At 40.4% G+C, this 23,552-nt stretch overlaps 1 protein-coding gene across 7 annotated transcripts in view; it reads left to right on the forward strand.

Moving 5' to 3' along the window:
* Nucleotides 1-23,552, forward strand: part of MGAT5B (alpha-1,6-mannosylglycoprotein 6-beta-N-acetylglucosaminyltransferase B) — a 245,443-nt gene that overhangs the window by 169,373 nt on the left and 52,518 nt on the right. For 4 of the 7 annotated variants that reach the window (XM_034408545.3, XM_087887223.1, XM_034408542.3 and 1 more), the window contains 4 exons: nt 7,733-7,864; nt 13,660-13,793; nt 21,053-21,183; nt 23,324-23,383. In XM_034408545.3, the coding sequence (XP_034264436.1) occupies nt 7,733-7,864; nt 13,660-13,793; nt 21,053-21,183; nt 23,324-23,383 (457 nt within the window). The remainder of the gene's footprint in view (nt 1-7,732; nt 7,865-13,659; nt 13,794-21,052; nt 21,184-23,323; nt 23,384-23,552) is intronic. The other 3 variants (XM_034408547.3, XM_087887224.1, XM_034408544.3) reach the window with 1 other exon arrangement.

The raw sequence follows: 23,552 nt of genomic DNA on the forward strand, positions 1-23,552 counted from the left end.
TGAAATGGAAATAGCAAATCGGAGATTAGGAGAATATTTTCAGCACATAGCAATAAGAAGCATTGCCAAGAAAATAGCAATGTCAGGGTTCCAAGTAACACCCCCAACGAAAGGAAACTCTGAGGCTTGAGGTCTTCAAAGTTCCATTTTATTAGAGATGTCACATTGGCACATCTGGGAAAACCCGAATCTGAAAGCTTCCAGGTTTTCTCCACCCAAAGGAAAGTTCAAGGTCCCTGCCCAACACCCACATGTTCATCCTGTGGTCCAATCAAAGCACCATCCCAACTGGTGATGCCTCCCAATCTCATCCATCCAGGTGCAAGGCAAGATGTCCTTGACTCTCTGAGAAAGGAATGTTATTATGACTATATATCACCCATGCTCCGTACAATCCCCCCTCCCAATTTCTCACAGTAGTGAATGTGGCAGGCCTGAAGGCCCAATGCAAAAGATGGCCTCCAGGCCTGACAAGCATTTCAAAATTTCAGATAAAACTGTCCTCTAAGTATGGTTGCCTTTCTAAGATGATATATTAACCCTTTCTATGAACTGGACAATATGTTCCTTCCTGCTTTCTATAAAGAAGCAATACCTGTATGGCAAGGAAAGGAGAAACTGAGAGTAGCTCAGGAATAGTCTGAGGAGGTCTCTTGGGGACTATACAAAGCAACAGCCAGTGTGGTGTAGTGGCCAAGGGATTGAGTAGATAATGGGACAATCAGGTCCTAATCTGTTTTTAGCCATTGAAACTCACTGGGGACTTGGAGCGAACTATTCTTTCTGAGCCCAGCTTCCAGTTTATTGATGAGGGGAAATAGGAAGAATGTATGCTGAACATGGCACCTTGACCTCCTGGATTAAAGGTTATATAAAAGTCTCATAAATAAATAACCAAATGGAATGTGAGAAGGGAGCAATGTTTGTCAAGTGTCTTCATTCTGCTGCCAACCATGAACCTTTGTGAAGTTCAGTTCATCTGTGCCACATTAAACTCCTGTATGCCAAGGATGCTTTTCCCCATTATCCCATCTATCTCCACACTGAACAACAGTGGTGGGGATGCACACATTTGTCTTACTCCTGTTTTGATAGTTAAGGAGCAAGCTTTGTCGGTTCCGCTATACATGGACAGTTGGCATTATCCATGTTTCCTATCCGTCGTCCAGGTTTCGTCTTCATAGAGCAAGGCTAGAATGATGGCTGCATTTCATCTTTGTTTTCACACTGATGTTTTTCTTCTTCTAGAAGCTAGAAAAAGCCTCTTGAGCACTACCAATTTGTGCAGCAGAATTAGTGGGTACCATGGTCATTGATGCAGAGATGAAAGAGCCTAGGTACTTGAATTCATGCACCTGCTCTATTGACACACCTCAAGGGGCAAGGTTAATTTGTTGCCATCAGGTGACATGGTATAGGTCTTTTTTGTTGTTGTATTTATTCACATCCGAGCTCTCTGCTGCTTTGCTTATGACATCTAATAGCTCCTGTTCTGGTCCCTCTATGAAAACAATACCATCAGTATATGCTGTTTCTGTAAAGTCCAGCTCATCTGTGCCACATTAAACTGCTGTATGCCAAGGATACTTTTCCCCATTATCCAATCTATCACCATACTGAACAGTAATGCACATACTTGTCTTACTCCTGTTTTGACTGGTAAGGAGCAAGCTTTGTCAGCATGCCCTGTAACATTCCAAGGAGCACTGCCATAAAAGGCAGTGATGATTCAGAAGGGTTTCAGTAGAAGAGAATATAAGTAGCTCAGGGTTAAACTGTCCTTGGTGCTCTTTGAGCTTAGTTTTTTCCTTGCAGGCATTTTGCTATCTGGCTAGTTAACAACTAAACTAAGTAACCAATGAAAGCCCTCTAAAATATCTTAAGTAAACTGAAGGACCCAGCATCCCAAGAAGAAAAAAACAGGAATCATCTACCACATACAGTGTAAAGTATTTTAACAACCACTAGGTAGCACAGACAAGCAGAAGACTAGCAGAGCGCATCTATGAATACTAACTAGCAATCAGAAGACAGGAGGAAAAATCCTTATTCTCACAATACATGGACAGACTCAATCATAGACTCAATTGGAAAACTGTGAGGATAGTAGACCAAATTAAATCCAAAACAGCTAGGGAATTCCTGGAATCTTGGAACTCAGACCCATTAGCCATCAGTAGGCACATAGAGATAAACCACATTTACATACCATTTGAAAGACACAATAAAGTAAGCAAAGAAGGAAACAAAAAGACCAGAACATATCCTCTTCAGCAGCCAACACCCAGATAAGCAGGGATTAACACCAGACAAATAATCAAGCAGAAAACTATATCCTAATTAAAGAATGACCAAGGGGAAAACCATACCTGCACCTAACACTGGCAGGACAAATTACTGTATATAAATGAGCAAACACAATCTCACTGGCGCTGATGATGTCACCTAGATGGCTAATGAAACATCTGCAAGCAAACAACCAAGCTCAGAGAGAATCAAATGTGTTTGCTGGGTATGCCAGATGCCATATTAACTTTCTATATAGAGTCCTAATGGATGCTGCCAAAGACACTCTTAAACTCTGCAAACACAGCAGTAGTTTGTTTGCCATAGCAAATACACACTTCAAATACTTGCCTGACAGTCAAAATCTGGTCCACATAGCCAGCCTTGTTCTAAAGCCAGATTGCTCTTTCCAGGTTGAGGATTTTTGCATTGGTTATACCCTCTCCTTGTTTAGTGATCAGAATGTGTTCCTTAAATTGGAAGTGAAATGACCACTAAACAAACCATGTGTGTGTGTGTGTGTGTGTGTGTGTGTGTGTGTGTGTGTGCACGAGAGAAAGAGAGAGGGAGAGACCTTGCAAGGATCATTGGTTGTTCCCATTCCATTCAGATAAAGTTCTCTTGGACAGCTATGCCAGTATTACTTTCACTCTGGTGTGCATTGTTGTCACGCATACAACATTTAGTTGTAACTGTGTGCATGGATTGGAAAATGGTTTTTTTTTAAAAAAAAACTATTGTATTTGGAAATAGTTGTTATAGAAGATAACCTCTAAACAAGGAATGGCTATGTAATTATGTTCTGACAAACTGCAAAGGAATCTTTCCAACTGTTAAAAGAGGACTGATTCCATGATAATTTTCTTTTTGTATTTATTGCTCTTTTCAAACATGAGCACAATATCAGTTTTGCAGTCAAGAAGGGCCTGTTCTTTCCATGTGGTTGAGAATAGCCTGTGAAGTACTGCATCACTGCTTCCAAGGGGACTTGCTCAGGTCCCGCAGCTTTGTCATTTTTAAGCAGTTGAATATTGCATTGTTCTCTGTTTTATTTGGATCAGATTCACAGGCAATATTAGAGGATGGTCCTGGATCATCTAGTTCCCAATCTAATGCAGCTGATTAAGTCTAAATCAAAATAAAGTTTCCGGCATTGTAGAATTTTCTGGCTGTTGTTTTAGCAACTCACTGAGTTGTGTTGCAAATGCTCATTCTGAGAGAACTGGCCTTTCCTGATAATATTTTCCAAGTTGGAAAGAATGCCTCTTGGTCACAGTGCCCAGCTGTTGCCAGCACTTCTGCACCTATGTTATTCACATAGGTGTTATTCACATATTCACTTCTAGCTTTTTTACAGATTTGTTTTGTCAGGGTTTTCTTTTCTGTTTTCTTTTTTTGTCTTTGTTGGATTTGCAAGATTAGCCACCGTTTTTTCTTTACTTCAAATCCATCGTGTCACCTGTCATCTGTTTTTTAGTGCTGTCTTTCTCCCCACAAAGGCAGATAATTTTTTTTGGTGTGTTGATGGTGTCTCTGATTTCAAACCACTGCTCCTCCACCTTGTCATCACTTTGATTTGGGAGCAGGGCCTCAGATCTGTTATTCAGTGCTATCTAAAATGCTTCATGGTGTTGCTGAAGTGGTAGCAAGTTCAACAGGAGTTAAGGCGGTAGATGGCAGCGTGATATAGCTTTCAATTTCAGTTTAATCTTGCATCAAACCAGGTGATGATCAGACCCTTCTTCTGCCATTTTCAACACCTGGACATCATTAGCAGAAGACTTAAAGTGTTTGTCGACCAGGAATAGAAACACAGCATGTAGAAGCACCGCTTAGTGCTTGCGAATATCAAGTTAATTGATGATTGGGCTTGGCTGGAATAAACTGTTACAAATGACCAGTGAATTTAATGATGCAGAGCAGTCCAAGCCATTTTTGTTCATGCTACCAGACCCAAATGTGCTCACAATTACTTCCAGGCAAACCACAGTTTATTAATCTATGCATTTAGATCACCCACCAAGACGAGGAAGTCTGTTTTGAGGGTTTTGTGGTTCAGTATGAAAAAATGGTCTTGTTTTGTCTCCACTACATATCTCTTTGATGCATAGGGTGCAGTGATAGTAATTGGTATGATTTCATTGAATTAAGGGATCTGTCAGTTTTGTTTTTGGAGCAAGTTTTCCAGTAGTACCTTTTTATAAAGGCTGCCTCCTTAATGCCAACCAAGGCCATAGAAAAGCAAATTTGCCTTCTATAAAAAAACAAAAAGCAAATAGTATCAAACCCATCACAAGCATGTAAGCCAGCAGAGTTATCTCCCACACACTATCAAGAAATCAGACAATTGTAGTAGAATATACACAAGATAAGGTTCCTTTGCAGGTTAAAATGGCAATACAGTCCAGACTGTTTCAAAGGATGTTGTTGAGTTGTTTTATCCATTATTGGCTGTGAATCCTATTGCTTGTAGCGGATACTCACACCAGAATAATACAGGTGCATGAATTTGGAACCATTTAGGTTGTAAATCTCCTTCCTGCTAGATTGATGCAGTTGCATCTCAGTTAAAATTGCCACTATAGGCAATTTGGTGCAGTCTCTCTCCATTTGGACATCACTTAAGATGTTCTGTGTGACAAGGTTGACAGTATTCTTCAGTGTTGCAATTTTCTGGGTGATATCCAGAGCCTCAGGAAAAGTGGTGCAGTCAGTGGAGCTCTCGCCTCACAATTAGGAGGCTGTGAGTTTGACCCTAGGCAGAAGCAGATATTTCTCTCTCTGGGCACAATGAGAATATATCTGCTGAACAAAACTCCGCATTGGCAATAGGAAGGGCATCCAGTCAGTAAACACTCCATTAGCTCCATTCAGTTATTCAGACTCCACCCCGCAAGTGATTATGGGATCGTTAAAAGAAGATATGATCCAGAGCCTCAGGACAACGTGATGCCCTGGTAGCCACCTGATAACCATCAGCCACCGAGATATATTATCTAGTGATATGTATTTTAATACTGTCCTGGTGATTACTTAGTTCTGCAGCAAGTCAACTCTTCCAGACACAATAGTTTTGATTCATTTGAGACACAGTGCCATAGCTACATAGTAAGAAAATTCATACTGTTTGGCAGAGAACAACCATAGTTCTTAGGCTGCCCCCTAATGTTATGAGTTAATCATAGATGGAGAAGTGAATGTAACTGATTTCATTGAAGTTAGGGCTAGGCAAGAAATAAATATTCTATTTAACATCTACATGAAGCCACTGGGTGAGATCATCCGACAATATGGGGTGAGATATCAGCAGTACGCTGATGATACCTAGCTGTATATCTCTACCCCGCATCAATTCAGTGATGCAGTGGATGTGATGTGCCGGTGCCTGGAGGCTATGAGGGTCTGGATGGGAGTCAACAGGCTTAACCCAGACTTAAGTCAGACAAGACTGAGTGGCTGTGGGTACTGCCTAAAGACTATGTTGATTGTCCATCCTTGGTTCTGGGGGGGGGGAGAAATTGTCCCCCTCAGAACGGGCTCGCAATTTGGGTGTCCTCCTAGACTCACAGCTACGATTAGAGCAACATCTGACAGCTGTGCCTAGGGGGACCTTTGCACAAGTTCGCCTGGTGCACCAATTGTGACCCTACTTGGATTGGGAGGCTCTCCTCACAGTCACTCATGCCCTTGTCACCTCACGGTTAGATTATTGCAATGCGCTCTACATGGGGTTACCCTTGAAAAGTGTTAGGAGACTACAGTTGGTCCAGAATACAGCCGCGCGAGCTATCGTGGGTGCGCCTAGATACATCCACATTACACCAATTCTCCGCAAGCTGCACTGGCTCCCTATTGGTCTCCGGGCACAATTCAAGGTGTTGGTTATTACCTTTAAAGCCCTACATGGCTCAGGGTCAGGTTATCTTCGAGACGGTCTTCTACCACATAGCTCCCAGCAACCGGTAAGATCCCACAGAGTTGGTCTCCTCCGGGTCCCGTCAGCTAAACAATGCCGGCTGGCGGGCCCGCAGGGGAGGGCCTTCTCTGTGGCTGCCCCAGCTCTCTGGAACCAGTTACCTCCCGAGGTCTGGACCACCCCCACCCTATTGGCCTTCCGAAAAGGGGTGAAGACCTGGCTTTTCCAGCAGGCCTGGGGCCATTGATCTCGCTGTTGCAATCTTGTGAGATCCATCCATGAATGGTGTGAATGGGTTTTAATGTTTTAATTTTTAAATGTTTTTATAATGTTTTTTTTAATGCATTGTAAGCTGGCCTGAGTCTCCGGAGAAGGACGGCATATAAAATGAATGAATGAATGAATGAATGAATGAATGAATGAATGAATGAATGAATGAATGAATGAATGAATGAATGAATAAATAAATAAATAAATATACCACATTTAATAATTATTTTTTTACATATCAAAAAAAGAATGCTAGAATCATACATAATATAAAATCAAACCAAACCAATAAAATGTGAAAACATATTCTAATGGGAAGCATGATCTTTCTTATTTTTCCATATGGCAAACTCTTTCTGAAATCTGGAAGTCAGGGCGGGGAAAAAAAAGAAAGAATGAAAAATGTGCTCCTTTACCTTAAATTAGGTTCACTTAAAATGCTACAATTTGCAAAACATGGGCAGGCTGTCAATTCTTTTTGGCACTTTCTCTGCCAACTCAGTTTCACGGAAATCACAGACCCCCATCTTTTTTTCCCTGCCTTCATGCTCTCCTCTCCTTCATAGTCCCCACTGCACAGAATCAGGTGTGATAAAGTTTCACATAAAAGTCTTGTGCAGAACTCTTTATCTTCTAAAAAGAGTTTTTTAAAAAAAACCACATAGCAGATTGAGAGTTCTGGAATCCTTACCTTGTTTTGTATACATCATGCACAGAGAGGCATTTTGGGTGACCCTCATTCATTGTCTTATGCACCCCCGGGGAGTCTGTGACCTACTCTCTGAAAACACAGCCTTAGGCAATAAATCTGGCTACAATCATATAAGCAATTAATTGGGAGACAACCCCACTGAATTCTCAGTGAACATGATTTGAATTAAGCCTTTCAGGCACTGTGGGCTTGTTGGTTCTTTCTTGGAAATTGATGGTTCAGCTTAGAATCTCTCTCTTACTTACTTCACTATGGCCATCTTCATATAACACCTCCAACCCAGAATTTTTGTTAATGAAATCACTGTTTTTCACCTATCAGTATTGCAATTTAATGTTGCGGTTTGGTTCACACAATATGGTCAGTCAGTGGCTGGGTTCCTGTAAAACTTATTGAATCACAAACTAACCAAACCTATTTTAACTGGGTTGTGTGAACCTCGCCTACGTAGAATAGTAAATGGTTTCGCGGCGTTAATTCTTCTGAACAGATTGTCCTATTTCTTTTCCTCTGTGCACAAATGCAACTCATCCCTTTATTCTTTCCAGTAACTTAGGAGTGCCACCTGGTCGAGGTAATTGTCCCTTGATGGTTCCTTTGCCCTTTGATCTCATTTATACGGACTACCATGGACTGCAGCAGATGAAGCAGCATATGGGCCTCTCCTTTAAAAAATACAGGTAAGAACTGGGGCTATTTTCTGCCATCCCCTGACCCTTTTGCAACATATCTGGTAGAAGGGATAATGACAGAACTGGCCAACAGATGTACAAGTTTAATACTGTGGAATCAGTTTCCCGTAGAAATAAGATCAGTATCCTCCTTGCTAATTTAAGCAGAGAAGGCATATATTTTAAAGCAGGAGTTCTGGGACTGATATAGAAGATGTCTGTAACTAGAATATGTATGGACATTTCTTCTAAGAATGTAATCATGATTACATTTTCATTTCTGTGAAGTTGTTATTATAATGTAATATGTTGTAAGCCACCCAGAGTCATTGGATACAAGCTGGCCAGCAAATAAATTTCATAATAAATAATAAATAAATAAATACACGGTATAATTTATAGTATACCACTTTTGTAAATTACTGAAAACTGATTTTTGAATGAAACTGCATTGAATCCCTATAATCATAAATATAGATAGTCCATGCTTAAAGTCACTAACCAGACTATCTTTATTTCAATCTGTTACATTTTCCCCCTTCTCCTAATTTCATAGACACAGTAATAGACATAGACATTTCTCCTTTGTTTTCTTCCTTTAGACCCATTGCTATTTATTCCTCTTACACTCCAATCTGTAATCTTTCCAGGGTCATGGCTGACATGCAAAGCACCCTTGTGCAGAATTCCACTTAGCATCCCCTCCAAAAAAAACCCACATTTAAAAAAAATTTTTTTAAATATTTTAAATATTCAAAATATTGCACCCCCTTCAGTTTCACAGATGGTCTCTTTTTATAAAACGGTGCTTTTTGGCTTTAGCGTCCTTCTATGTACAGATTACAGAATAATAGAACTGGAAGAGACCTTGGAGAACCCCTGCTCAAGCAGGAAGCCCTGTATCATGAAGTGCCCTTGTGCAGGGCACAATTTATACACTGTGTTTTGTGATCCTGAATCTTCCCCATGGCTCGGTTACCATCAGACAGTCCCATTTTAGACTTTGTTGACCATCATGGCTTTGGGCAGTTGATATTTTCATGTACTTTTAGGGAAGAAGGCCACAGGATGTTGATCAGATTACCAGCCTTATTTATACACGCAGCATCCCTTGCTAATATTGCTGGATGGTACTCACCATGTTGAATCTTTAAATTCTATTTTTCTGCCTAGAGTACCAATTCCTTTGAAATCTGTAGCCAGTATTTGACACTTCTCAGAAAAGAGGGTAGAGTGATTTTCTTTCAGTGGGTTTTCTCTTAATAAATGGGTTTCGTTGTTGTTTGCTTTTTCAAGGGAACAAAATGAATGCACTATTCCCTACTGTACCTGGACATCACTATAATATGCAGTTATTCCAAGTTTTGAATGGGACTGCAACTGAAAATCGGTTGAACATTTAGCCTTTCTTTCTCCTTTCAAGCAGGAAGAAATACATTTCCAACACATCCTTAAGATTTACACCTCCACTTCCAAACCTTGATTATCTCCATGACTGTGACAGCTGGTCAATTGCACCCTCCATAGCCCTCCATTCTGTTTTCCAGCTGCCATTGTCACATATTATGTTGTGCTTAGAATGGCAAAAGAGCAAAGTTATATATTGTTCTCCTAAGAGAAATTATCACCACCATCATCATCATCACCATCCGCCACAGGTTTTTGAGGGAGGAGGCAAGAGTTTGGGTGTTCAGTGTGTGAAGAGAGCAGGGAGAACTAATGGATCAGCCTTCTGTGAACATTCGGTAAACATCACGAAAGAAAGAAAACATGGCTGCTAAAATGACAAAGTCATCCTTATTTTGCCCCACCCCCACCCCCCAGGTACTAAAAGTAGAGGAAAACAAAGCAAAATGAGCCAACTCCCTGTCTCTTGCCAGATCATTTCCTAGCAACATTTTGTGATGTCATTTTAGCACTGATGGTATCCTTTTCTTCTCCCACCTGCCACCCCTGCTATCCTTCATGATTTTTGTTCAAAAATATCAGATCGTATTATGATTTTTATTATAAATCAATTTTTCCTTACGTGTTTTGCTTGGCTAAAAGAGCAGAGTTGGGACCCTGATGCTGTATTCTCAGATCTTGCTCTCTTCCTTTTCCAATCCTGAGCTCTTTTTGATTGCCTTGAGAATATCCAAAGGTGTGTGAGGATTGGGGAGGGACAAGAAAGTAAGCTCCTCCCCTCCAGTGCCCATTCAGACTAGAGAGTCACTATAGCATGCAGTGGAAAGGCTCATCCATAGATGTTCCATGCAAGGGGGAGCCCAGAAGAAGGGTGAAAACAATGAGAAGAAGACTCCATCTCTTGTTCCTCTTCTATGCATATTGGTGGTTGCATACTTCCAGAATGACTCTCTTTGTTCTATTAACATTATACACCCATCTTTGATTGGCAAATAGAAAGAAAACCCACAATGTACAGATAGAGAAAACAGAATTTCTGTGCAAATGAAATCGGATTAAAAAAAAAGACTTATTTTAAAATACATTAGAATTCATACAGTGATTTAACGGAGAGAGAGAGAGAGAAGTGTCCTGCCAATACCTGGGTAATTGGGTGGATGAATTCAAACATCAGTAGAATGGGTAGAATCAAGTACTTGGTTCACTTTTTGTTTGGAGGGAAAGGTTGAATGGTGAATTTTAATGGAGAAAGACACTAATAGTGATCCTTAAATTTACCTTACAGTTCCCTAAATGGGACAAAACAAATCCCATCCAATCTAAGGGTGTTTGGGAGGACACAATATTACTCTAGGGGATTAGAGGTTATGTAGTTAAGAAATAGATTGAGAAGATTGAAGAAAAACACACAGATACACTGTCAGTACATACACAGATAAAACAGGCTAGATTCCGTGGTTCAAACTAGCATCCATTGTACATAATATTTTTTATATAACATTTTGTTTTGTACATTTTGTAATGTACTTCCATGGGAACGGAAATCTGTCACCAATCCAGATTTGGGGTGGGAGGGCTCTTTGTGCTTTCTTTTGGAGAGGTATTGCTTGAGATCTTTTCTCTCCCCTGCCCTTCACTTTCCACTTTCTTTTGACTCAACAGTTGTCTTTCTTCTCTCAAAGAAATATGTGGTTGCAGAGGCTGTTTATAGACTGATGTTGTTCACTGCACAAGCTTTTAAGTGCAAGATATACATGGAGTTGACTGTAGATTAATGGAGTGGCAAGTTTAATAGTAAAAGCTCCATGAAGTCTAGTGGCTCCTATTGTCTTTGTTGCATGCTATGCTTCATTTTGCAAGCTCTGCTTTAAAAGCACATTTTTTAAAATTCATGAATATGGTTTCTCAAGGAAAAGAGAGTCTTAGAGCTTCTCCTTTGTCTGCATTAACATTTGTTTGTTGCTAGTTCCATTAGCTCAATTCTAAGCAGCTCACAAGCCGCAAAATACAAAATATCTATAAATAATACAATAAGCATATACCAAAAACATCAAAATGTAACATAATCTTTCAAACTGAAACAATACAATTCAATCCCATAATCGTAAAGCATTTGGGCTATTTTATACCAGATTACACAACACAGAGACTTATTTCTAATTCATGTTGGAAAACCCAAGTTTTGAGTGGCTTTCTAAGCACCAGGAGTGAGGGGAGCGGGGGGGGGGCAGATCTTTATCTTGGTCTTCCGGGTGCGATTCAAGGTGTTGGTCACCACCTTTAAAGCGCTCCATGGCTTAGGACTGGGGTATATACGAGACCGCCTTCTCCACCGACAGCCTCCCACCGGCCAATACGCTCCCACAGAGAGGGGCTCCTCAGGGTGCCATCGGCCAAACAATGTCGACTGGCAACGCCCAGGGAGAGAGCCTTCTCTGTGGGGGCACCAGCCCTCTGGAATGAGCTGCCCCTAGATGTGCGTATGATCCCCGACCTGTGCACCTTTCGCTGCACCCTGAAGACCCTCTTGTTCCAACAAGCCAGGCTGGCCTAACATGAATATGAATTTTAATGGGTATATGTCAGTTTTTAATTTGTGGGCCAAATTTTTGTATATTTGATTTTAATGGTTTTTAAATTTTGTAAATTTTATGTGTTTTAATATGGCTGTACACCGCTCTGAGTCCTTCGGGAGAAGGGTGGTATAGAAGTCAAATAAATAATAAATAAATAAATAAATAAATAAATAAATAAATAAATAAATAAATAAATAAATAAATAAATAAAATGAATTTATTACTGGTGGTGGGGCTTTTCACAGAAGGGGAGATCTCAGAAAATGCTAACCTCCAGGTTTCCTCTCATTGCCACTTATGGTTGGTGAGGACTGTCAGTAAACCTTTTGGGTAGAATACCTCAGGCAAATAGATTCTCTTCTGAGTGAACTGGTCTAGTGGATAATCAGGCCCCAAACAATAGCAATAGCACTTAGACTTATATACTGCTTCACAGTGCTTTTACAGCCCTCTCTAAATGGTTTACAGAGTCAGCATATTGCCCCAAACATTCTGGGTCCTCATTTTACCCACCTTGGAAGTATGGAAGGCAATTTTAAATATTACAATCAGCTCCTTGAATTTCACCCAAAAACAAGCCAATGCTGGTCTCATAATCTTGTTATTACATGACAATATTGGTTTCTCCTATTAATATTTATGAATATGGTTTCTCAAGAAAAAAAGACTTGGCTATCTTCAAGAACAGATCCCATTAATTCCTCCATTCATTGAGTCAATGGAAAAGTATGCTGGCATAAAATGTACTACTCTGATGGCTGAACCTAATGGTTCTCTGTAACAGTTGGTGAGGTGGAGATGAATGTAAGTGTCTAAGGTGCCTAAAACACAGGATTTAGTCATCTTTCAAGTATCCTGAGTGACAAATCACTGGTACAGAATTGCTCATTAATTTGTCTTTTGGGCTGATGACACATAGGTTAGAATTTTCTGAAAGAGCATTAAACCCAGGTCCAAAACTAACCTGGTGTGGGTTACATACATCATCTGAAATGGAAAGGAAGAGAGCTGTGGTGGCACAATGATTAGAATGCCCACTATCAGGAGTTTGATCCTGACTGGCTCAAGGGTGACTCAGCCTTCCATTCGTCTGAGGTTGGTAAAATGAGGACCCAGATTGTTTGGGGCAATATGCTGACTCTGTAAACTGCTTAGAGAGGGCTGTACAACACTGTGAAGCGGTATATAAATCTAAGGATTATTGCTATTGCTAAGAGAAGTTGTGCAGAGCACTGGATATTCTTCTGTTTCCAACAATGCATTTCCTCAGTGCCTGACTGGTAAGGCTATTCTTGGACACAAGTCTAATGTTGAGCTAGTACTGTGTTTCCCCGAAAATAAGACTCTGTCTTATATTTTTTTTGAACCCTGAAATAAGCACTTGGCCTTATTGCCATGTGCTCAAAAGCCCAATTGGGCTTATTATCAGGGGATGTCTTATTTTGGAGAAAAGAGGATATGTTATAGTGGTTAAGGTGCTGGATTGGCATTAGAGAGACACAGGTTTGGGATACTCCTCAACCATGGAAATTCACCAGGTGTGTTTGCGTCAACTTTCTTTCTGCCAGCTGTTGGTTGCTATTGTGAGGACCAATGGAAAGCAGGAATAGTAAGTGCAACCTTTGAACAAAAAGCAGGATATACATCTAAGAAACAAGCAAACCAATAAGCAGGTCCCTGATATAAGAAGTTTACAACTATTCATTGGAGATCACAGGATCTCTAAATCCCATAATAGGACACTTCCACTTAAGCAGTAGAAAGCATGACTTTCAAAGCTGTTCAAAGTTATGGGGTTTCCTCCCTTATTCTCTTACACAGATGCCGTGTTCGAGTAATTGATACTTTTGGGACTGAACCTGCATACAACCATGAGGAATATGCCACTCTGCATGGATATCGAACAAACTGGGGCTATTGGAACCTCCATCCTAAACAGTTCATGACAATGTTTCGTAAGTGATTTTTATATTCATTGTGGTTACCATGAGGTGTGGGATAACAAGATAAGAATCTTCCTAGGTTTCCAGAGTGGAAATACAGAAATCTCCAAGAAGCTTATGTGAAGAACCCAAAAAACAAACCTCCTCCACTATGTTCTGTCCGAAGTCCCTTTTGAAATGTGTTGCGATCCTTCAGCTGGTCCAGAATGCTGAACATTGCCTATTGACTAGTTATATGAAGCATGGATCACTATCTAAACACTATTCAATATACTATTCATTCCTCTCAAGCAATGAACCACTTACCTGAAAGGAAAAAAAGACCCGCTCAGTTTTTACATTCTTTGGGAGCAGTTCTTCCTTTTTCTACCAACTTGAAGCTGACTGAATGAACCTGGGGGGGAGGGGGGCTGCAATTGAAATGCTTCAAGCAGGATTCATCAGAGATAAGCCAGGAAGAAATAGGTGATGGAGAGTCCCTCCATTACATCCTGTCCTGTTCTGTGAAGGTCATGGAGCTTGAGATAAGAATAGCAATATATAAAGGTCTCCGATGGGAAAAAAGTAGATCTTTGTGGAACAGTTTGTTGTTCTTTGGGCATGTTCAAGTTTCTCAAAGAACCCCTCTTGGTCTTTTTTTCTGGAGTTGAGGAACACCTTCTGTAAGCTTCAGAGCAGTAAAAAGATACATATAATTGTAACATTTTGCTGTCGTCTAGTGACTGCCCTGATTTTGTGGCAGCCCAGATCTGATCACATTTTTGAGCCAGTCATTTGCGTCAGGTTGATTGATTGACATTCCATTCTGGAAACTAGGGAATAAAGCTGAAGCTGTGAAAAATGGAAAACTCCCAAAGGGACCACAACAGGGGTGAAATCTACTTACCTTCCCTACCAGTTTGGAAGTGCATGCGCCACTCATGCATGATTGCTCTACTTGCACACATGCATCACATGCGATTTTGGACCCTCTGCACATGCGCAAACCAGGGGTGAAATGCTCCCGGTTTGGGCCGGCTCAGGTGAGTAGGTAGCAATGGCGTCGAGCAGTTCGGAGAACCGGTAGCAAAAATCCCTGCCCCCGCCCCCCATGCCCAGCTGAGCCACGTGATCATCAGAGCCTTTTTTTTCTTTTAAATGGCTCTGACTAGCCAAGCTCTGAGATCCCAGCTGAGTTGCCTGCTAATCAAGCAACTCAGCTTGGATCGCCAGAGCCATGTAAAAGAAAAAACTTTTTCCTTTTAAATGGCTCTGACGATCCCTCCCCCTCCCCCCCTCAGCTTGCTTACCTTAGTTGCTGATCGCAATGCAATCCATTGCATCAGCAAGCAACTGAATCTCCCTACCTGCAATCAAGCAGGCAGGGAGTTGTGGACTTCAACTCCCAGAATTCCTCAGCCAGTAAAGCAAAGCTGTCTTAGGAATTCTGGGAGTTGAAGTCTACAAGTCTTAAAGTTGCCAAGGTTGGAGACCCCTGTTCTATTGGGTAAGTTTTTTCCCCTTTTGGGAGCTTTAAAAAAATAATTAATTGGGGGTTTTTTTAGTTCTTTTTTTAGACCTAGCCATGTGAGGTTCCTGCTTGTTGTAGGGCCATTTTGGGTCTAGCACAGCTGCTTTTACATTGTGGGTGAGCCAGTTGTGTTGTGTTGTATTGTGTGTGTGTAAAGTGTGAAAGTTGTTTTTTTGGGCTTTTTGTGGCTGTGTGAGGTTCCTGCTTGTTGCAGGGGCCATTTTGGGTCTAGCACAGCTGCTTTTACATTGTGGATGAGCCAGTTGTGTTGTGTTGTGTTTTGTAGGTTAAAAAAGGGCAAAGAAGTGACATTGACTTGGCCACGCCCACCTGACCAACAAGCCATGCCCTCCCAGTCACTTTACCACCAAGCCACGCTCACTAATTAAGCCACGCCCACAGAACCGGTAGCAAAAAAATTTAGATTTCACCCCTGGCGCAAACCCTTCTGCGCATGCGCAGAGGGTAAAAAACAGATTACTTCCTACAACGTCCAGGCGTTGTGCTGCTGCTGCTACCGGTTCACTTGAACCGGTGCGAACCGGTAGCATTTCTCCCCTGGACCACGAATATAGAAACTGAAAACATCTTTTTCCCTGGGATACCGCTTGTTGTGTTAAGATATTCGGCCACTTGTGCACCTCTGTACTGATTTCCCAAGGGCCCCAATAGGCAAATTTGCTGATTCAAAATCTTCCCTTAACCTTGACAATGATACCCCAAGGATAAATTGGCTTAATGGGGCCTGCCATTTTAATTAGCTTTCACTTTAGCTTTTAACTACCCACTCCCACTGTTCTGTTAATTATGTTTTCAGGCTACTCCAGCATCTACCTTTTTCCTCAGCATAGTTTGAATGAAAGAGTTTTGACTGACACTGCATGATTCCCATGCAAGTTTCTCTTGCTCTCTGTCTCCCTTTGGAAGTTGCCAAAATAACCCATCATTTGTCACCTAGCTAGAAACCAATTGAAGCAGTAACAGAGGGATGTGATGTTGTGGTCAAAACAATCTAAGGATCAAATGAGAAATGAAACAAATGAGCTTTTATAGATCGGCATCATATTAGGTTTCTTATCCCCCTCCTTTGGTATATTCTATTGCACAGAATCTGTCTCAGAATTCCCTGAGGACATGATAAGCTATCAGAAGAGGTGGGTGGGAAAATACACAGTTCCGAGTGGAAGGTTGAAGAGAGATGGGCTGGGGGGTGGGGGAATGACAACAACCAGAAATCATTGTTAGAAGCAGGTAGGTTTTCTGGAAGAAGGCCAACTATGTGTGGCCTGAAGATTGTAGCTCTAGTTTTAGTTAAGGACGGGTGACTTCATTGTTGCCAGGTCCCTGGAAATCAGCGTGGTGAGCCTCAGCAATATATTGATTAGAAATGAAAAGTTTTTTGTATTGAGATTAACTCATTCTTAGCTTCGCAAAATGGATTTCTTTGTCCTATTTGTTAGCTTTGGGATCTGCTAGACATGTCTGTGGCTTTTCTACTGATAATATGACATTCTCAATTTAGCTCTATTTAGGACAGATATATCCAATATTACTATTTTATTTGTCAATAGACAACCTGTGATCCGTTGGGTCATTGTTTCAGAGATATTTTCTTACCAAAACAGAGAAACAGAATGACCAAAGGCAAAAAAGAAGTGGCAGTAACAACAATTTTCAACTTCTTGACAGCTTCCCTGTGGTTGACTGCCCTTAGGTTATAGTGGGATTGGTCTACCTGGCCTCCAAAGGACTAGGGCAGGATGAGTCTACCTGATCTCCAGCAGCCAAGAAAGAGGACGCTATACCTGGTCTCTGGCGTGCTAGAGCAGGACGGGGCTACTGAATCTCCGGGCAGCAATGTGGCAGCACAGAAGCAACTACAAATTTGCCAAATTTCAATCCCACAGGAGTCATGGATTCCATAGATGGATTCCATAAATTAGCCCATTTGATATCTTGGTTCAAAAATTGTTGCCTTATTTTTTTTACAAGTTTTTTTTAATTCCATATATATATTTTGTGGACAATACATTGACTGGGTCAAGTCTTTTTTTAAAAAAAAGCAGTGCTAACACTAATAATACATACCTTATGATACACTGTTTTTCCCAATTAAAGTTACAGGCACAAGAGTTTCAATCGTACATAAATGTTTTATGCATGTACTTTTAGCAAAGAGCACAGGTTTTCATTGTATCCCTTTTTATCCTCATAATAAATTTATCATGCCGGTTAGGCTGAGAGAGAATATGAGCTCAGGATCACCCAATGAAAGGATGTCCACATGCAATACCCATAAACAAAGGGTAGAGATTTGGTTACTGCCCCCATTTTGTCTCTTTTGACCCTTTGGGATGCCCTTGCCAAGTGAACAAGAGTGAATGTTAAGAGTGACTCTTAAAGAGTGAAATTTCTGTCCTCCCAATCAGTCAAAAACTCCCGCTATCCTAATTCCTCTAATAATATATATTGGCTGAGGGGTGACATTTAGCAGTAATTATCTCATAACATTTTTCTTGTTTGTAATATTATGTCAGGGATATGCTCATGGGAAGATTTTATCAAAGAATTAAGAATTATCTCTAAATAAACAAAGTGTGTTTTCTAATAAAGGCTCTGGCATTGTTAACAACTATTCAGAAAGGCCACTCCTGTAAAATTGACTCCAGCATATATTTAAATACATGCAAAAAAAACAGTGGCTCTTTCCTGCCATCTCTTAAAAGAAATATGGCATGCATAAGGGGATAAGAATGAGTTCTTTGTTAAGTTGGACAACATGCTGGGAAAGCAAGCAGACCAAGGAAGATGCTGGTTGGTGTTCCTTTTTCCTGTCAAGAGGCAGTCAAAGCAAAGCCAAACTCAATATCACTGGTGGTAAAAATGTACAGACAAAATAATGGTATAAAATATGGGTAAATTTAGTATAATGATTCTTTTGATTTTTAAAATAAGAATTAGTGAGGAGGGCATTTATAGTTGATGAAACAGAGGTGGGGATTTGTTGCTTTCCAGATGTTGATGAATACCAGAAGTGCCTGCAAACCTGGCCCAATGCTGGGAGGTAGCTCAACAACATTGGAAAGTGTACAGAGATGCCTCAATTTTATTTTGCAGCCACTAGCAAAAGTTATCAGGACAGCAAACTGTCCTGATTGAGAAGAAGACAAAAAGAGTTATTTCTAGGTTTTGTTTTGGAATGACTCTAGGTTGGTCCTCAGGAAATGATTCCGGAAGGATTCTGTTTTCTCTTCAGCCACAATATTCTGTTAGTAGTGTGAACAGGCTGTATATATGTCTATGGAGATTCTCAGTCAACCTGGTCATGGTTGTCCCAAAGCAGCTTTTTCAAAAGGCAACTGGACTGTCTTGGTTTTCCCTTGAAGACGTTTTGCTTCTCATCCAAGAAGCATCTTCAGTTCTTCAAGGAAACGTCTTCAAGGCAAAACAAAGAAAGTCTGGTTGCGTTTTGAAAAAGCACCTTTGGGACAGACTGTGTATATGTTCACACAAACTATATATATGACTGGTCTGGGACACAGGCACACAAAATGTATAAATGGCTGGGATCGCATTCGGTATAAATGACTTGAATTCAGGAGAAAGAAGTGTTCCTAATTGCACACAAACCAAGTTGTGAGCATGCATATAGACATACTCAAGGCTGGAATCAGCAGCCTATAGCTCTCCAGATGTCAATGGACTACAGCTTCTATGTTCCTTACTATTGAGCATGCTTGTTAGAGCAGATAGAAATCTAACATTTGTAAGTCCATGTGAGATTTTGGCAGATAGTGTACAAAATGCACTGGGAATTAAATATACTCTATCATTCTTCCCTTTCTCCAAAGCTAGTACTATTACATTTTCTTTTATTCCCCTTTTATTTTCTCCCAATAAATATGAGTTGTTCATGAAAATCTGATGAATCATTGATCCAGGAACAGAATCAATAGCAGATAGTTCTTGGTTTTAAGAAATTACCATTAATTATTTGATCATGTTGTTATTTTGGATGAAACTTTATTCATGGAACCAGAAGCTAAATTGATCTTATAAATTGCAAACGATAGCAGTTTGTTGAATTAATCCTGCAACACATTTCAGTTCTAAAATAATTCAATTACCCAAACATTTGAATTGTGGAAAAATACAACTTTAGCATTAATACAAGTCATCAAGCGTGCCCAAATCATCAAAGCTTTGAAAACTTTCCAAACAATAATAAGAATTAGTATGGCCAGCCAAGTTTCTAATCACATTTTTAAACAGTTATACCAAGTGCAAATTATGAGCCAAAATAAAATGTTATATAAAAGTAACATTTCTTTCAGGACTGATCTTTTGTTTTTAAAAATTGCCCATCCTTCTTCAGACAGCTCATTCAATTATTGTAGCTATTGCATTTTGTTTAATGAAAAAAAAAGTGGATATTCTATTACAGAATTAAAAGTATCTGATAAGAAAGGTGTGAAATATATCAGTAGATTCATTTTTAAAATAAGGGTATTTGATTTCTAAACTAACAAAGCACCTCTCATGTGGCTAACCAGAGGATTGGTAGTATAGAATGGAATGGATCAGCCAAGAACAGAGTTGTCAAACTCAAGGCCTGGGGGCCAGATCTGGGCCACGGAGTGGTTAGATCTGTCCCACGTGGCCACCCTGGAAATAATGAAAGACCGGCCTGTGGTGCCTCTGCCAACAAAAACAGAGCTCCGTTTTAGCTGGCAAAGGGTTGTAGGAGGATGTTGCAGCCAAAAACAGAGCTCGGGAGCTCATTTTTGCTGGCAGAGTGCTCGGGCCACCACAGGGCCCCCCGACACGAATGATGTTGAGCTGGTCATGCCCACCCTGTCCATGCCCACCCCAGTCCCCCAAGGTCAAACACAACCCTGATGCGGCCATCAATGAAATTGAATTTGACATCCCTGACGTAGAACTAAGGAAAAAATTCTTGACAGTGAGAATAATCAACCAGTGTAATGGCTTGCCTTCAGAAGTTGTGGGTGCTCCATCACAGGAGGATTTTAAGAGGAGACTGGACATCAATTTGTCTGAAATGGCATAAGTTCTCCTGCATGAGCAGGGGGTTGGACTAGAAGACCTCCAAAGCCCCTTCCAACTCTTGATGATGATATTTATGATCCCATATTTCAGGGTATGATACATAAAGTTAGCAAAAAAGTGTAGAAACTCTAGGGCAGGGGTGTCCAACTTTGGCAACTTTAAGTTTCTGCAACTCCCAGAATTCTCCAGCCAGGACTATGGCTGGTTGAAGTCCACAGGTCTTAAAGTTGCCACGATTGAATATCCTTGACCTAGGGTAAGCACAAAATTCAATGTAGCCTCTGCAAAGTACATACTCTTCCAATGAAATGGAATGCTATTTCATTGGAGGTGGGATAGATTCAGTAGTGGGTTTCAAAATTTTTTACTACCGGTTCTGTGGGTGTGGCTTGGTGGGCGTAGCAAGGGAAGGATACTGTAAAATCTCCATTCCCACCCCACTCCAGGGTAGGTTACTGCAAAATCCCCATTTCCTCCTGATCAGCTGGGACTTGGGAGGCAGAGACTAGATGGGGGCAGGGCCAGTCAGAATTTTTACTACCAGTTCTCCGAACTACTCAAAATTTCCGCTACTGGTTCTCCAGAACTGGTCAGAACCTGCTGAAACCATCTCTGGATAGATTGTATTATTCAGGAGAGAGAAATGAAGATTTCCATTGTTACAGTAACATATTATGTTATTCCTCCACAGCTCATACACCAGATAATTCTTTTATGGGGTTTGTATCAGAAGAGCTCAATGTGACTGAGAAGCAGTTTATTAAATCCAACAAGGCCAACAATATGGCGGTTGTCTATGGGAAGGAAGCCAACATTTGGAAGGTGGGTTGCATACACAAGCATTTCATCCCAACCATATAAATAATGAAACTCACTCATCCCTCAGCACTGTTTGAAATGCCTTTTATGCAGGGGTGGATTCTAAAATTTTTTACTACCGGTTCTGTGTGCATGGGTTATTTTGTGGGCGCGGCTTGGGGGGTGGTAATGTGACTGTGTGGGCTTGGCCAACTTTTTTTTTTTTAACTTTTAAAAGCATTTTTTCTACAACCTTAAGAGGTTGCTGAAAAAAATACTTTGAAAAGCCTCTGCCGATCAGACAACTCAACTGGGATCGTCAAAGGCTTTTCAAAGCATTTTTTTTACTACCTCTTCGTCTGAAGAGGTTGCAGAAAACAATGCTTTGAAAAGCCTCTGACGTTCCCAGCTGAGCCGTGGGATCATCAGAGGCTTTTTTTTTTTTTTTTACTTTTAAAAGCATATTTTTTGGCTGAAGAGGTTGTAGAAAAAATGCTTTTAAAAGTAAAAAAAAAAAAGCCTCTGATGAAGTGGGCAGGGTAAGCGAGTGGCGACCGGGCCGGGGACTGGTTTGGGGGCGTGGCCAGCCAATGTTATTACCGGTTCTTGGCACTACTACACATTTTTACTACCGGTTCTTGCGAACCAGTGGGAGCAACCCACCACTGCTTTTATGCCTGTGGGGTACATTTTATATATAAGCTCAACGAACTTGTGAAATAAAGAATGTATCCTTTACCTCCTCAAATTGGGATTCAACCTACAGAGTGAATTCACACACTTTTCCCAGCCTGATCCAGCTTCCACAGGCAAAGAAATAGCAGGATCAAAATTGGGTCTGAGTTTTGTGCCTGATTTTATCTATCCAAACCTTGAAGGGCTGTTGCTAAACCAAGTTTAAAAACACCCTTGGAATTAATGAGTAAGAGTGATATATTTATATCCTGCTCAACCCTACACCATTGAAATCATTTGTTTAATTGAGGGTGGGAACTGAGAGAACCACATAAACCTGTGTGTCATTTTAAGTGTTGCAGTCCTGCAGAGTTTGAGAACCTCTTTCTAGAGAATCCCATCTTCAGACATCACATCTTGCATGCTAATTCTGCCCAATTATGGATGCAGAATCCACAAGTCTCTTTTTTTCATACCAAACCTAGTTGCATAGTCTCACTCCTTGTTGAGTTCTTTGAATTTTATATTTAGCCTGGGAAAACCATAACTATTAGATTGATTTTGTGACGGTTCAGACCTTAATCTTTGTTTATCTTAATTTTTTATTCTTTGCACTACTTAATGTTAATAATGGCCCCGGGGACATTTATGAATGTCATAGGAAAGCAAGCTGCAGTTTTAAGCTATGGTGACATTCAGTGAGAATTTTGCCCAGGAGAAGAAAAACTGACATTCAGGACAGCCCTGAATTGACTGTTAAAAAGCTGTACCTGGGGTTAATTTCATGTGAAGTTTCAATAGAAGTACTATTTGGACAAGATTATGAATCTGCAACCCAAAGATTTTCCCAGAATCCTTCAATGAACTACTGTACAGGGGATCCGCTCCTTCAAAAACCTGGTTGTGCAGTATGGGGTGGATGGTAGAACTGAGAGAAAGAAGTCATGATTGGTCTGACTTCAGGATGCAAAGCTCATATCTTGAGGATACAGACTGGCAATCAAAACTTGCTTGCTTGCCTGATTTGTTTATGACATCAAATTATTTCAAATTTCCTATAAGAAGACAAGTCACACAGGTCAACTGACCATAGCAAATATTTTCCAGCATTAATGTTATAAACTAAGAACAGATTCTGAACTAATCACAACCTTTAAGAGTTCTATGTTCCATGTTTGATCATTCAAGCCGACCTCTTCAAACATAAGTCATCTAAAACATTCATGGCATTGGTTCTGTCTTTTTTTTTTTTATTTGGAGAATATTTTTTCCAGGGGAAGAGTGGTGACAGCTATGTTGCTGGCCTTTTCCAGAATGAAGAAGAATTTGCTATGGGTTGTCTATAAATTCAGCTTGTTTGGTGACCACCAGGCTGGGGGAAGTTAGATTTGATGAATGACTGTTCTGATCCACCAAAGCTCTTTACATGGTCATATAACTTGTATTTCACCATCTTGGAGCATTTTAGTTTGTTGTCTTTTATACACAGGAAGTCAATCTTGCCTCTTCTTGCTTCTCTCTATGTGCCAACATGGATTTCCAGTTACAGGTACAGTAAGTCACAAATCATTTTAAACTATATATATATGTTTAATGTATTATAGCAGAACAAATAATGCTTTAATGCTTTTAATATGTAGATTATATGCATTTAAATAACTGTTTTCAAAATGGAGTTTAATGGGAATTATTACAAAGTGAGATTTTAGATGATTCTT

This window comes from Pantherophis guttatus, chromosome 2, assembly GCF_059756535.1.
Source record: "Pantherophis guttatus breed Tessera chromosome 2, ASM5975653v1, whole genome shotgun sequence".
Lineage (NCBI taxonomy): Eukaryota > Metazoa > Chordata > Lepidosauria > Squamata > Colubridae > Pantherophis > Pantherophis guttatus.